This window comes from Carcharodon carcharias, chromosome 10 (genome assembly GCF_017639515.1).
Source record: "Carcharodon carcharias isolate sCarCar2 chromosome 10, sCarCar2.pri, whole genome shotgun sequence".
NCBI classification, from domain to species: domain Eukaryota; kingdom Metazoa; phylum Chordata; class Chondrichthyes; order Lamniformes; family Lamnidae; genus Carcharodon; species Carcharodon carcharias.
Genome location: NC_054476.1, coordinates 147,046,024 through 147,060,767, shown reverse-complemented (window position 1 = coordinate 147,060,767; position 14,744 = coordinate 147,046,024). Strand labels below are relative to the sequence as shown.

The 14,744-nt window shown below is 43.0% G+C and overlaps 1 protein-coding gene across 1 annotated transcript in view; it reads right to left on the bottom strand.

Annotated features, from left to right (window-relative positions):
* Nucleotides 1–14,744, bottom strand: part of tbx4 (T-box transcription factor 4) — a 120,494-nt gene that overhangs the window by 27,432 nt on the left and 78,318 nt on the right. The window contains exon 5 of the mRNA XM_041196704.1: nucleotides 7,633–7,785. Within this exon, the coding sequence (XP_041052638.1) occupies nucleotides 7,633–7,785 (153 nt within the window). The remainder of the gene's footprint in view (nucleotides 1–7,632; nucleotides 7,786–14,744) is intronic.

The window sequence follows — 14,744 nt, the reverse complement described above, 5'->3', positions numbered from 1 at the left end:
AGTTCAAGGGGTAGGCCCGCTGCCACTTTCCAAAGAGGGCTAATAAATGCCAATCTTGCTTTTGAAACACACCCTAAGAATAAACTTTTACTGATTTGTTATTAGTTACCATAGCATTGTAAGTCAAGGTACTCATTCTGAATTTGGAGTTTCTCTGTGTTTTCTGTTCCCGCAGCTATCATCCACCTTTATTGTGTTCATTTTTAAAATTATATAATAGAATGTAATGATGCTCAATAACTCCCTGTTAGCAGTGATGTTCTGTAAATTGTCTTTCAGTTTGAGACAAACAATGCAGCGAATATAAGAAAAAGAGCAAGAAATGCTGAAAATACACAATATACTCTTCAGTGTCTCCAAACTAGTAAAGGTGGGTTAATTTTTCAGGTATGAATTCCTCATTATACTTTCTTGGAACAGTAACGATTTTAATATATTCAGATGTTTATCAGCATGTTGCATATTTCCAGTATTTTAATTTTTAAAATTTCTGTTCCTCAATTGTCTTACTTTCACTTTTCATTATTGATATCAGAAAAAAATCCCCACTGTAAACAGTTCGGAGCAGCATATTCATTTTCATTGCACTGGTGTTGTACACGAAGCATGATGACATTTACTGATGTGAATCATGGACAACCCTCCAAAACAGATACACTCCTCCAATTCTGGTCTTCTTGTACATCCCCAATTTTCATCACTCCACTATTTGCAGGCTTGCCTTCAACTGCATGGGCCCTATGCTCTGGAGTTCCCTCCCTATATTTCTCCACCTCTGTACCTCTCTCCTCCTTTAAGTTGCTCCTTCAAACCTACCTCTTTGACCAAGTTTTTGGTCCCTTGTCCTGAAGTGCCTCAATGTCAAACTTTGTCTTATAATGCTCCTGAGGGGTATGCTGGGATGCTTTTAATATGGTAAAGATGCTATATAAGTGCAAGTTGGTATTGAATGGAACTGTCGTGTTGCAAGTTAGCAAGTAATACCCCTGTTTTGAAACTGGTGAAGGCAGATATTGCCCTCTTGACTATTAGTCCAAACCCAGCCCATAAAGAGTGAGATTTTTTTAGCTGCTTAGGAATATTTTAGTAAAATTCAGTGATGGTCTCTAAAAGTGTTGCACAATCGCTTTGCCATTTTATGATGGACTGGACCATTGCTAGTTATCCTCTGTCCTGCCCCCAACTGTACCATAGGGGAATCAGAAGTTTAAAAGGAAAATGTTTTCCACCTGTGTAAAACTGGACAGTACTATTGCTGGCACCAGTCTAAGCTCTCTCGTGTCAGGGGCCAACAGTCTGTACACTGTCGCCTGCTGATGCCTCTGTGAACTATTGTCCTTTGACCCCAATTAACAAACAATTAGGAAAACATTTTGCACCACACAGTGACCCTTCAGCTAATCACTGTCAGCACTTTGGTTCCAGTGTATGATAAAAAGGACTAGGCACATTTGATAATGAAACCAGCTATTTATTTTATGGATATGGATTAAATATTGAAATTTTCTATGAAAGGGATAGTGCTGTTGGAGGTAGACAGACTTGGGTGGTGCAGTAGTGTTTGAATGGAGCCCATTCACTGATCTCTGTGCTAAATTATTATCACCCGTTTTCTATTGACACGATACCACTATGGTCCTTTTCCCCCCACAGTTTAAAACAGGACAATAATATTGCTGGCACCAATCTGAGCTTTCCCATGTCAGGGGCAATGATCTTTAACATGAGTATGCTGAGCTATTTTCAATTGTGTCAGACTCAAGCTGGGCCTTGCACATTCACCAACAACCACAAAATAAATTTGCCAGATTCACTAAGGATGGCAGCTGGGAAGACTTGGTTCTCTCAGCCATCAACCATAGTGAATTCATCAAGGTTCCTTTGGTGTTGCCACTGGTTGCATGAAACCCACCCGCCTATGGCGCTGGCAAGCATTTAACTGAGATATTAGAGGAGGTATTGTTTAGCACTCAGAATGACTGTCACCATCAGTCTATCCAATTTAATAAATCCTTTGTAACTTTACTGAAAAATGAAAGGGTTTCCATTTATATAATGCCATTTATGACCTCAGGATGTCCCAAGGGGCTTTACAGTCAATTAAATATTTTCGAAGTGCTGACTGCTTTAATGTAGGAAAGGTGGTGGCCATGGGCACCGCAATCATCCACAAACAGCAACGTTATAATGACCAGATGATCTGTTTCAGTGATGTTGGCTGAGGGTAAGTATTGCCCAGGACACTGGGGAGAACAACCCTGCTCTTCTTCAGACAGTATGGCAGGATCTTTGATAATTACTGTACCTGAGAGGGCAGATTAGGTTTTATGAGTTGATTTTTGTTTAGTCTCTGCTTTCATGAAACTATTAGGAAAAAAAACCTTTAAAGTTGTGAATTATTAGAAATATATATCATGGCTGTTTTACAATGTTACTGTCCAGGAATGCAACTGAGTGTACCACTCTCCCATATTTTGGCTTTCAGTCGGGAGTCGGTTGCGATGGACATTGCTGTATACTGTGGGAACCAAATTGCTTAATAATCTACTTTTATATCAATCATATGTCATGATAGGCAAGTTTTATATAACTGACCACAACTTCAACATTAGCCTCTCCAATTTGCCAAGGTCAGCAGCCAGGAAGGCCTATTATTTTACTGGCTCCTTTACAGCAATATGCCATCAACACACAAGCATATATGGTTAATCCAGCATGGGCTTTGATGCAATTTGCACATGTACACTATCAGTCACTGCCAGTCTTGTAAGCAACAACAGCTTGCACTTATATAGTGCTCATAACAAAGTTAAATATCCTAAAGGGCTTCACAGGTATCTGGTCAGACAGAAATTGATACTGAGCTAAGAGACAAGAGAGCTGATGGCTAACCAAACGCTTGGTCAAAGAGCTAGGTTTTAAGCAGCAACTTAAAGGTAAAGATTGAAGTGAAGAGGTAAAAATTGCAGCATTAATTATGCAGCCAGTCTAAACCAAAACAGATCAATAAACATGCGAAAGTCGCAAAATTGGGCTGTTCTCCATGATCCTGCCTTAAAAATAAAAGAGTCTCCAGAGATCTCCCACATCTGCTTTTGTGAGACTGGGCCTCTTAGCATAATTTTAGGAGTCTCTGATGCAGCTGGGGTGTTTATAATACATAGTGTAGACAAGTCACCAGTCTGCCCCATTCCTGTACTATCATTGTCGGTTTTCCTTCATTATCAAAGAGGCCATTCCTAGAGACATCTGTTGTGTGTTCCAACAAGATTGTGGAGCCCGATTGCAGACCTGTATGACTTTCTACAGTGCTGGCAAGGATGAATTGTCTCATTTCACTGGAACTGCCTGTCTTTCTAGCTCATCTTTTGTCCTTAGCTGCCTGTATTCTTTGCTGTTTGAAGGAAATAATGCACTGCTTGAGATCACTCCCCAGGAAGTTCTTTCTTGTGCATTTTTCTCCCAGTCTGTGGTGGACATGTCACATTTCCTGAGGTTTGCCTTCTAGGAATCCTTGAACCTTCATCTCAGCCTAACTTGCAGGCTCTGATGATGAGTGTTTCATTTCCAGACATTTCTGCTTTTTGAAGTACTTCAGCATTGGGCATTTTGTCCTTCCATGATATTCTAAATGCATTTCATGTAGAACCTATTCAACTGCTTAATGTGTCTGGAGTAGGTAGCCTAGATTTCACAGGCATAGAGGAAGGTAGGTATTACCGCAGCTTTGTACACAGCAAGTTTTGTTGTAAGTTTGATCATTTGTTTCCTCCGCTACTTCACAGCACTTGTTATGTCAAAGGTGTCAGTATATTCACTGTAGACAGCGACTTTAGCTGTCATTCTATTGTGAAAATGTTCTATCAGATTTACAACTCTATCAGGACGTCCAAGTTTGGCTAAGACTTTCCACAAGGCCTTTCTATTTACTGTGTTAACAAAGGCAAAGTGGAGTCCCATGTGCGTCCGCAGTATATCTCTTGTTTTTGCTGAAAGGCGAAGACCATGTCACAATCGCCTTTCCCTTTCCTGAACCCACTATGACTTTCTGCCAGTATATGTTCTACTATGTGGCTTATCAGTCTGTTTGTGTAGAACTTTTGCTAGAATCTTACCAGGTACCAAAAGCAGCGAGATCCCTTTGTGGTTGTCACACACAAATTTTTGTCCTTTTCCTTTGACAAGCGAACAATCATGGCATTCTTGAACTCCTAAGGGAAGATTTGTTGATCCCACATTCAGTAATGTAATTGTGTGAGTTTGATGGCTAGCTGGGGTCCCCCAGACTTGTAAATTTCTCCTGGGATCCCATCTGAGCCTGGCACTTTCCATTAGGGTAGGAATCTGATGGCTTTGTCAACCTCCCTAACAGAGGGTTTGATGTACAGGTTTTCACATTTGGGCTAGTCTGGAAGCTTGTCTATAGTTACCCCATTTACAGTGGTGTAGCACAGTCCTAAAGTGCTCAGCCCACAGCTCTTGGCTAACTGTCCTGCCCATCAGGACAGATTTCTCATCAACACTAAGAACAGGTGAGTAGCCATGTGAGGGACCTCCATACATAGTTTTCAGGGCTTTATAAAAATTCCTCATGTCACCCTGATCTGTATAGACTTGAAACTCTCTGACTTCTTTAGCTCACCATGCATCTTGCATTCTATGTAGCTTCTGCTGCAGATTCCCTTTGCTGTCCTGGAGTGATTTCTTAAGAGTGGATGTATCTTTGTTTCCCAGCTATGCTGCATATGCTGCATTTTGCTCCTGTAGCAGTTCCTTAATTTGATGATCATTTTCATCGAACTGATCTCAGTGGTTTCTTTTCTGTGTTCCCAGGACATCACTGACAGTTTGGAGAACTATTGGTTTGAAGGTTGACCATGCTGCTTCAATATCATCACTTGGTATTTTCTTCAGACGACATCCGTTCCTCAAATTTGAGCCTGAGTTGTTCACTGCACTCTGTGGATGCCGGTTTCTATACATCTAGCTTTCTTGGAGATCTGGTGCATGTTGGTCTTCTTTTCAGTGAGATGGTAAATTTTATCTTGGAGTGGAGCATCCTGTGGCCTGTAGAGCACTCTGATCCTCTCATAACCTTGGTGATCATAACATCTTTTACATTGCTCTGTTGGGTGATGATAAAGCCAATCTGATGCCAGTGTTTAGATCTTGGGTGCATCCAACTGTTTTTGTACTTTGACTTCTGTCTGAAGGTGGTGTTGGTGACTGACATATTTCAGCAGGTGCAAAGACTCAAATGAAACATGCCATTGCTGTTGCATTTCCCCACACCTTGATTTGCCAGGACATCATCCCAAGCCTGCTGGTCAGTTCCTATCCTTGCACTGAAGTCCCCCATCATAATGAGCTTGTCCTGTGAAGTATTTGCAATAGCTCTGTCCAGGTCTTCATAGCATTTTTCCTTGATATCTTCAGGACTACTCATTGTTGGAGTGTATGCACTGATGATTGCCGCATATTTTTTCACAAGAGTCATGGCGACCGTTTATGCCCCTAGAAAGGGTATCCAAGCTTTTTGTGATGAGAGGTTTGATAGCAAAGCCAACACCTACCTCTCGCCTCTCACTCTTTGGCTTACTAATCCAGAGGAATGTGTATCCTGCTGATAGCTATGTCAGCTGGCCCTCCTCTGCCAGGCAGGTTTCATTTAAAGCAGCAATGTCAATATGGTATCATGATATCCCTGCCAACCAGAGCAGTTTTGTGCTTAAGTTGAGAGCTGTTTTCTTTATCAAGTAGAGTTGTACTTTCCAAGAAGCTAAGTAGAGTTCTAATTTCTTCTTCTTTTTGTCTCACTCGCAATATAATGTAGTGTATGGATGAATACTCTCTCTCTCTCTGTCTGGTAGCAAGCAAAAAGGATGCTTGTGTGGGTGAATACCAAAGGAGTGCATTTTGGGATATAAAGAAATATGTATGAAGGAATCAGTAAGGGTGTGCACACATGCAATACCTGCACATGAGTTGATTACAGCGAAGATGGATTGCTCTTGGCCAGCCCCTCTTTGGGTCTTGCACATCTGTTCCCAGTGGCTTGACAAGTCAAGACAGCTGGAGATGTGGCTGACTGCAGTGGATGATCTGCAATACCTTCTGTGGCAGTGCCAAAAAACTTTACACCTGCCCACACAGCTTTGCTGTGATGCTTTTATGACCAGTAAGGAAATACCATTTCCTCGGCCATATTCGTCTCAGCAGCGTTTTTTTTGTGCAGCTGCAAAAAGGTGATTGGAGACAGGCAGTCAACCTCACAGGTGGACACCAGCCCACATGCTACCCTCACCTGGCTTGCCCTGTGAAACAATGCCATTATCAGAGTGTAGCTGCTTCAGTGCACAAGCAGCTGCATGGAACCACAGATGAGAGCTGGGTGAATGTTGAGGACCAGGTACGGTTATCCATCCAGCTATGAAGTAAGATGCACTGACCCTTGCAAAAGGGACTCCCTCTGACATAGACCCAACACACCTGTACTTATGAAAGTGTACATAAAGAAGTTTTGTAGCCTCAGAGACTGTGCAGGTTCCATCATATAGGGTTGGTACAACCTCATAGGATTACATAGGGTTCATAGCACAGACACAGACCATTCAGCCCAAGCAGTCCATACTGGCATTTATGCTCCACTTGACTCTCTCCCATCTTTCCCGATTAAATCTATCATTGCAGCCCTCTATTCCTTTCTCCCACATGTGATTATCCAGCTTCCCTTTAAATGCATCTATAGTATTCACTTCAACCGCTCCCTGGGGTAGCAAGTTCCATATTCTCAACACTCTTTGGGTAAAGAAGTTTTTTCTGAATTGCCTACTGCATTTCTTGGTGACTATTTTATATTGATAGTCTCTAGTTATGCTTCTCCCCATAAGTGGAAACATTTTCTCTGTATACACTCTCTCAAAACATTTCATAATTTTAAAGGCCTCTATTCTGTAGAGAAAGGAGACCCAGCCTGTCAATCCTTTCCTGGTAAGTATCCCCATGCATTTCTGGTATTATCCTCACAAATCTTGTCTGCATCCACTCTATTACTTCTATATTATTTTTATAATATGGTGACCAGAGCTGTATGCAGTACTATAAGTGTAAATGTCCAATCAATGTTCGATACAGGTTTAGCATAACTCCCTACTTTTCAATTCTATCCATCTAGAAATATAGCCTAGTGCTTGCTTTGCTCTGTGGCACAACTTTTAGTAATTGGTGTATTTATACTCTGAGATCCCTTTGTTGCTCTACCCTCATCTAGACCCGTACCTTCCAAGTAAGAAGTGTCTTCCCCATTCTTCCTACTAAAATATACATTTACATTTACACATTGTGTTGAACTTTATCTCCTCCTATTTACTTAAGCTCAGATCTCATGTTCCTTGTTTCTCACTCCACCTTCTCCTTGACTTTGTGCTTCAGATCACACAGTCTTGATCACTTATCATGGCTCTGATCTTGGTCCCAAACCAATCTCCCAATTGCAGATAATGGAAGCCAAAACATTATTAGGAGCTGAACAATTCCCAAGAACACTCTTCACTGAGGTTAGATGAAAGCTGCCAGCAACAGGACTGCATTGTTTCTAAAGGGAACATTAAGAGGAGAAAAGAAATGGCTTACCTTGTGATTCTGATATGATGTGACTGAAATGAATGTCGTCTCTGTGAATACATGGGTGGAAAAGGCAGTGTTTTTTGAACCAAATGCATTATTTTCATCTGCTTTTACGATGTGGAGTCTTGGTTGGTATTTGTGCATAGAATTCAAAATAATCTGTGGCGAGGGAGACAAAAAGAGTAACTATTAGAATCATAAGTTATCAAGATAAATAGAAGAGTGATGTTCATGAATTATTTGTTTAGGTCAGTACAGCGTGTGAAAGAAGAGTTCCAGCTCAGTGCTTCTGTGCCTCTTTCTGTCCCATGATAGCTCAGTAATGTGGAGAAGGAAGGCAGGAAGCTGGGTCTTACTGTTTTGATGTTGTACTAAAGTCTGTGTCACCACAGCAGGCACATTATACAGCAATCGTCCTAAATGACACCGTCCACCAACAATAGGACAACTGGATGGATTCATCGGGCTGAGTGGTGTGAATCTCTATTTTTAAAGTATTTCATTTGCTTTTAGTCTCCCATGTAATACTACCAGACTTCCCCTTCCACTCTCAAAAATCCAGTTTAAGGAACTTCTCCCACCCCCTCTATGTATGCCTTTTCAACATTGACCAATGTGATGCAAGTGAGACTGCATCAGGTGACCCACCCTCTAATTTATCACTCTTGGCCTGGCTGAGTGGGCACCATTGTCACCTCTGAGTCAGAAGCTTGTGCATTCAAGTTCTGCCCCAGAGATCAGGGTACAAAAACTAGGCTGACATTCCCAGTGCAGCATTGAGGGATTACTAAACTGTCAGACAGGCTGTCTTTCAGATGAAATATTAAAGCCTGTCTACCACCTCAGGCGGATGTAAAATGTCCCATGGTACTTTTGCGAAGAACAGGGAAGCCCTGGCCAGTGTGTATCCCTCAACAACATCTTTAAAAACAGATTACTGTTTGTGGGATCTTGCTGCATGCAAATGGGCATTCCCTACTTTACAGCAGTGAGTACATGTCAAAAGGACTTTATTGATTGTAAAGTGCTTGGAGATACCCTGATCCTGAGAAATGCAAGTTCTTTCCTTCCTATGGAGAAATTTCTTGTGCCCGCTCACCAAATTCATTTGGTTTCTTCAACATCTGATTCATAACTTTGTGTGCACAAACCCACATCCTTTACCCTTTGTACTGTTCAAAACAAAAATATGGTCAGAGGTCAGTATCACGTTTGTCCCGATTGATATCAGATTCCATGATCTTATTATGTTGTCTAGAGATATGACCAAAGCCTCAGGTGCAAGTAGCAGAGAACTGTTACCTCATACCATTTATCCACATGTAACCTAATTAATAGTCCATTAGGGCAGGTCCTAACTCATCTTACACTAGATATAATTTGTTTTTTTAGAGACTATATTCTACTTTCTACTGATTGTGGTTGGCCAGAGTGGGGCTCAAACCCTTTAACTTCTGAATTAGAAGTAGGGACACTGAGCCTAAGGTTCACTCATGAATAACAGTAATAACTGTTAAACATCACTTCGATTTTTATTGTTGATTTCTTCCAGAGAGCAACGGGGACAACAGCTGAAAGAATGTTTGGAATGTTAGGAGCTCAACAGCACATCTGCTCACCCAGAGCTCCATAACATTTGATGAAAATATAAATTAAAGGAGACTTCTCTTACATGAATGATTTGTGTTACAGGTCCAGCCTTCTAACAGTATTAAAAGCTTTATTGAAGGGAATGCAGCCAAATGTACTCTTAACACTGGGTAACAAGACATTTGCATTCCCACTGGTGATTTCTCCAGGCAGTGATCTCAAAGTGAACAGGTACAGGTGTCAGCCTCAGAGGGTAGCACTCTCATTTCTGAATCCTAAGATCATAGACTCAGGTCCTACTCAGAGGTTTGAGATTTGAGCACAAGAGCCAGGCTGGCACAACTGAGGGAGTGCTGCAATGTAAGAGGTTCTGCTGTTTGAATTAAAGGTTAAACCAAGGCCTTGTCTGCCCTCCCAGGTGATTGTAAAAGACCCTGGCAACTATCTTGAAGAAAGAGTTTTCCTAGGGTTCTGGTCAATATTTATCTCTGAACCAACATCATTAAAAAAAAATCTGCTGTTTTTGTGGGATTATGTTGTGTGCAAATCGACTATTGCATTTCCTACATTATAACAATGGCTACTCTTGAAAAGTACTCCATTGGATGTAAAGGGCTTTGGTACATCCTGAGCTTGCAAAAGACACATTTGGATGCAAGTCTTTCTTCTTCTTTATGTCCCTACCCCACCCAATGTAATCGTAGTGCTTTCCCAAAAGTAGGGACAGTCAGTGGATAAACTGGCCCACTTTGCTCTAGTGGTTCTACAACCAACTGATTACCCAGAAGTAGCACCACAGTCTCAGAAGTGGCAGATCATGTCTCTAACTTTATAATCAGAATGTAAGACTGGAAGGTGATGGGGATGTTAACCGAAATTGGGAGAAAAAAATTAAGATGCAAAAGAATGAGCCAAAATCCCAATTTACCCAATCCAACAGCTGTAGTGTCTGTTATTATGGGTTTGTCTTGGGATTCCTTGGTTCCTTACTCTAGAAGAGATCTTGCTGGGGCAATGGTGCTTTTAAATACATAGTTACACCCACTCTCTGAAGTGATCCTCACTCATCTTCTCTCAGTGACATCACTATGACACATAGGGGAGGCGATGGCATTGTGGTATTGTCACTGGACTAGTAATCCAGAGACCCAGAGTATTGCTCTGGGGACCTGGGTTTGAATCCCAATTCAGTAAAATCTAGAATTAAAAGTCTGCTGATGACTATGAAACCATTGTCTGGAAATCTCGACTACATGTGACTCCAGACCCACAGCAATACGGTTGACTCTCAAATACCCTCTGAAATGGCCCAGCAAGCCATTGATACAACAACAAGTTGTATCAAACTGCTACATAGCCTCAAAAAAAGGAATGAAACCAGACATCGACTGGAAATGACAATGGCAAAGGCAAACTCAACCCTGTCAACCCTGCAAAGTCACGCTCACTAGTATTTGGGGCTAGTGCCAAAGTTTGGAGAGCTGCCTCACAGACTAGTCAAATAACAGTCTAACATAGTCATCCTCACGGAATCGTATCTCACAGATAATGTCCCAGACACCAACATCACCATCCCTGGCAGGACAGGCCCAGCAGAGGTGGTGGCATAGGGTTATACACTCAGGAGGGAGTTGCCCTGGGAGTCCTCAACATTGACTCTGGACTTCATGAAGTCTCATAGCATCAGGTCAAACTTGGGCAAGGAAACCTCCTGCTGATTACCAATGACTGCCCTCCTTTAGCTGGTGAATCAGTACTCCTCCATGATGAACACTACTCGGAGGAAGCATTGAAGGTGGCAAGGATGCAGAATGTACCCTGGATGGGGGACCAAGCTGGCTGAGTTCCAAGGGACATAGCTGCTAAACTGGGTCTGTGGCAGGTGGTGAGGGAAAAACATACTTGATGTCATCCTCACCAACCTGCTTGATACAGATGCATATGTCCATAACAGTATCGGTAGGAGTGAACACCGCACAGTTGTGGTGGAGACGAAGTTCTGCTTCACATTGAGGATACCTTCCATTGTGTTGTGTGGCACTACCACTGTGCTAAATGGGATAGATATCAAACAGATTGAGCAACTCAAGGCTGGGCATCCATGAGGCATTGTGGGCTTTCATCAGTAGCAGAATTGTACTCGATAACAGTCTGTAACCTCATGGCCTGGCATATCCCCCACTCTACCATTACCATCAAGCAGGGGATCAACCCTGGTTCAATGAAGAGTGCAGGAGGGCATGCCAGGAGCAGCACTAGGTATACCTAAAACTGAAGTGTCGACCTGGTGAAGCTACAACACAGGACTACTTGCATGCCAAACACCATAAGTGGCAAGTGATAGAGCTAAGTGACTTCACAACCAATGGATCAGATCTAAGCTCTGCAGTCCTGCCACATCCAGTCGTGAATGGTGATGGACAATTAAACAACTCACTGGGGGAGGAGGCTCCATAAATATCCCATCCTCAATGACAGGGTAGCCCAGCACATCAGTGCAAAAGATAAGGCAGAAGCACTTGCCACAATCTTCAGCCTGAAGTGCCCAGTTGATGACCCAACTTGGTCTCCTTCAGAGGTTCCTAGCATCACAGATGCCAGTCTTCAGCCAATTCAATTTACTCCATATGATATCAAGAAATGGCTGAAGGCAGTGGATAGGGCCTTGGTGAGATCACACCTGGAATATTGTGTGCAGTTTTGGTCTTCTTATCTGAGGAAGGATGTACTTGCTACAGATGGAGTGCAGCGAAGGTTTACCCGACTGATTCCTGGGATGGCGGGACTGACACATGAGGAGAGGTTGAGTAGATTAGGATTATATTCGTTGGAGTTCAGAAGAATGAGGGGGGATCTCATAGAAACCTATAAAATTCCAAGAGGACTAGACAGGGTAGATGCAGGAAGGATGTTCCCGATGGTGGGGGAGTCCGGAACCAGGGGTCACAGTCTGAGGATATGGGGTAGACCATTTAGGACTGAGATGAAGAGAAATTTCTTCACCCAGAGAGTGGTGAGCCTGTGGAATTCATTACCACAGAAAGTAGTTGAGACCAAAACATTGTATGTTTTCAAGAAGGAATTAGATATAGCTCTTGGGGTGAAAGGGATCAAAGGGTATGGGGAGAAAGTGGGAGCAGGCTATTGAGTTGGATGATCAACCACAATCATAATGAATGGCAGAGCAGGCTTGAAGGGCCAAATGACCTACTCCTGCTCCTAGTTTCTATGTTTCTATATTCCGGCAATAGTACTGAAGACTTGTGCTCCAGAACGTGCTGCGCCCCTAACTAAGTTGTTCCAATATAACTGCAACACTGGCATCTATCCGGCTATGTGGAAAATTGTCCAGGTATGTCCTGTCCAAAAAAAGGACAAATCCAACCCAACCAATTACTGCCCCATCAGTCGACTCTCGATCATCAGTAAAGTAATGGAAGGGGTCATCAACAGTGCTATCAAGTGGCACTTGCTTATCAATAATCTGCTCACTGATGCCCAGTTTGTGTTCCGCCAGGGTCACTCAACTCATTGCAGCCTTGGTTCAAACATGGACAGAAGAGCTGAACTTCCGAGATGAGAGTGACTGCCCTTGACATCAAGGCCGCATTTGACCAAGTGTGGCATCAAGGAGCCCTAGCAAAACTGAAGTCAATGGGAATTAGGGGGAAAACTTTCTGCTAGCTGGAGTCACATCTAGCACAAAGGAAGATGGTTGTGGTTAATGGAGTCCATTCATTTCAGTTCCAGGACATTACTGCAGGAGTTCCTCAGGGTAGTGTCCTCGGCCGAATCTTCAGCAGCTTCATTGATGACCTTCCTTCCATCATAAATCAGATGTGGGGATGTTCGCTGATGATTGCACAATGTTCAACACCATTTGTGACTCCTCAGCTACTGAAGCAGTCCATGTCCAAATGCAGCAAGACCTGGACAAAATCCAGGCTTGGGCTGACAAGTGGCAAGCAACATTTGTGCCACACAGGTGCCAGGCAATGACCATCTCCAACAAGAGAGAATCCAAACATCACCCCTTGATGTTCAATAGTGTTACCATCACTGAATCCCCCACAATCAATATCCTGGGGGTTACCATTGATCAGAAACTGAACTGGACTAACCATATAAATATTGTGGCTACAAGAGCAGGTCAGAGGCTAGGAATTGTGTGATGAGTAACTCACCTCCTGACTCCCAGAAGCCTGTCCATCATTTACAAGGCACGTCAGGAGTGTGATAGAATACTCCCCACTTGCCTGGATAAGTGCAGCTCCAACAGCACTTAAGAAGCTTGATACCATCTAGGACAAAGCAGCCCTCTTGATTGGCACCACATCCACAGACATTCACTCCCTCCACCATCGATGCATGGTAGCAGCAGTGTGTACCGGCTACAAAATGCACTGCAGAAATTCACCAAGACTCCTTAGACAGCACCTTCCAAACCCAGGACCACTACCACCTAGAAGGACAAGGGCAGCAGATAGATGGGAACACCACCACCTGGAAGATCCCCTCCAAGTCATTCACCATCCTGACTTGGAAATATATCATCGTTCCTTCACTATCGCTGGGTCAAAATCCTGGAACTCCATTCCTAACAGCACTGTGGGTGTACCTACACCACATGGGCTGCAGCGGATCAAGAAGACAGCTCACCACCACCTTCTCAAGGGCGATTAGGAATGGGCAATAAATGCTCTGCCCAGCCAGCGAATCCCACATCCTGTGAATGAATTTTTAAAAAGTTCCTCACCCACATGCTCAGTAGCTATCATTAGCATTAACCCTTTACTCTACTTCTCCCACTGAGTCTTTATTACCATATTATTATATACACTTCCTCCTACACCCCCACCCAAAGTCTCTGCTTTTAAAGGGATTGTCTCCTTGGTGTTTTCACCAGTCTTTCTGAGTGTGTGCAGAGCTCCTTCTGAAGTAGTTGGGAATCTGTTTGTTCTGAGGTCGGTTCCTGGGGGTTGTCATACTTGATTTCCATCATTTGTGGTTCTGTCGGTGTGAAATTCTTCTAAGTATTGGGTACGGAGCCCATCCTGTTAATGGTTTTCTGTCCATTGAATTCAGGGCTGATCTGTTCTTTTGAATGATGCCTGACTGTGTCTTGACCAGATACGATTTTGGTTGCTGTAGCTTTTCTATTACAGTAGCTTCTCATTGCTGGTCTCTAGTCCACACCATCTCTCCCCTTTCAAGAGTAGAAAGGTGATGAGCCCTGTTTCTCTGGTTGAAAGTATGAGCTTGACATGTTCTGTATGTTTCTTCCCTTTTTCCAACCTGATAATGGTCTTCCACTGTGGCATTTGGTAGCAACATGTCAGGAAGGAGGGGGAGTTGAGTTCTTATCTTGTGGCCCATCAGAAGCTCGCATGGGGAAAAAACCATTCTGCAACAGTGATAACTGAGCAAAGCAAGCTTAAAGTCGTCAATCTTCTTTAGAAGGTCTTTTACAGTCTGTATGCCTTGCTTAGCTTCTCCTTTAGACTGAGGGTACTTGGGCGAACTTGTGA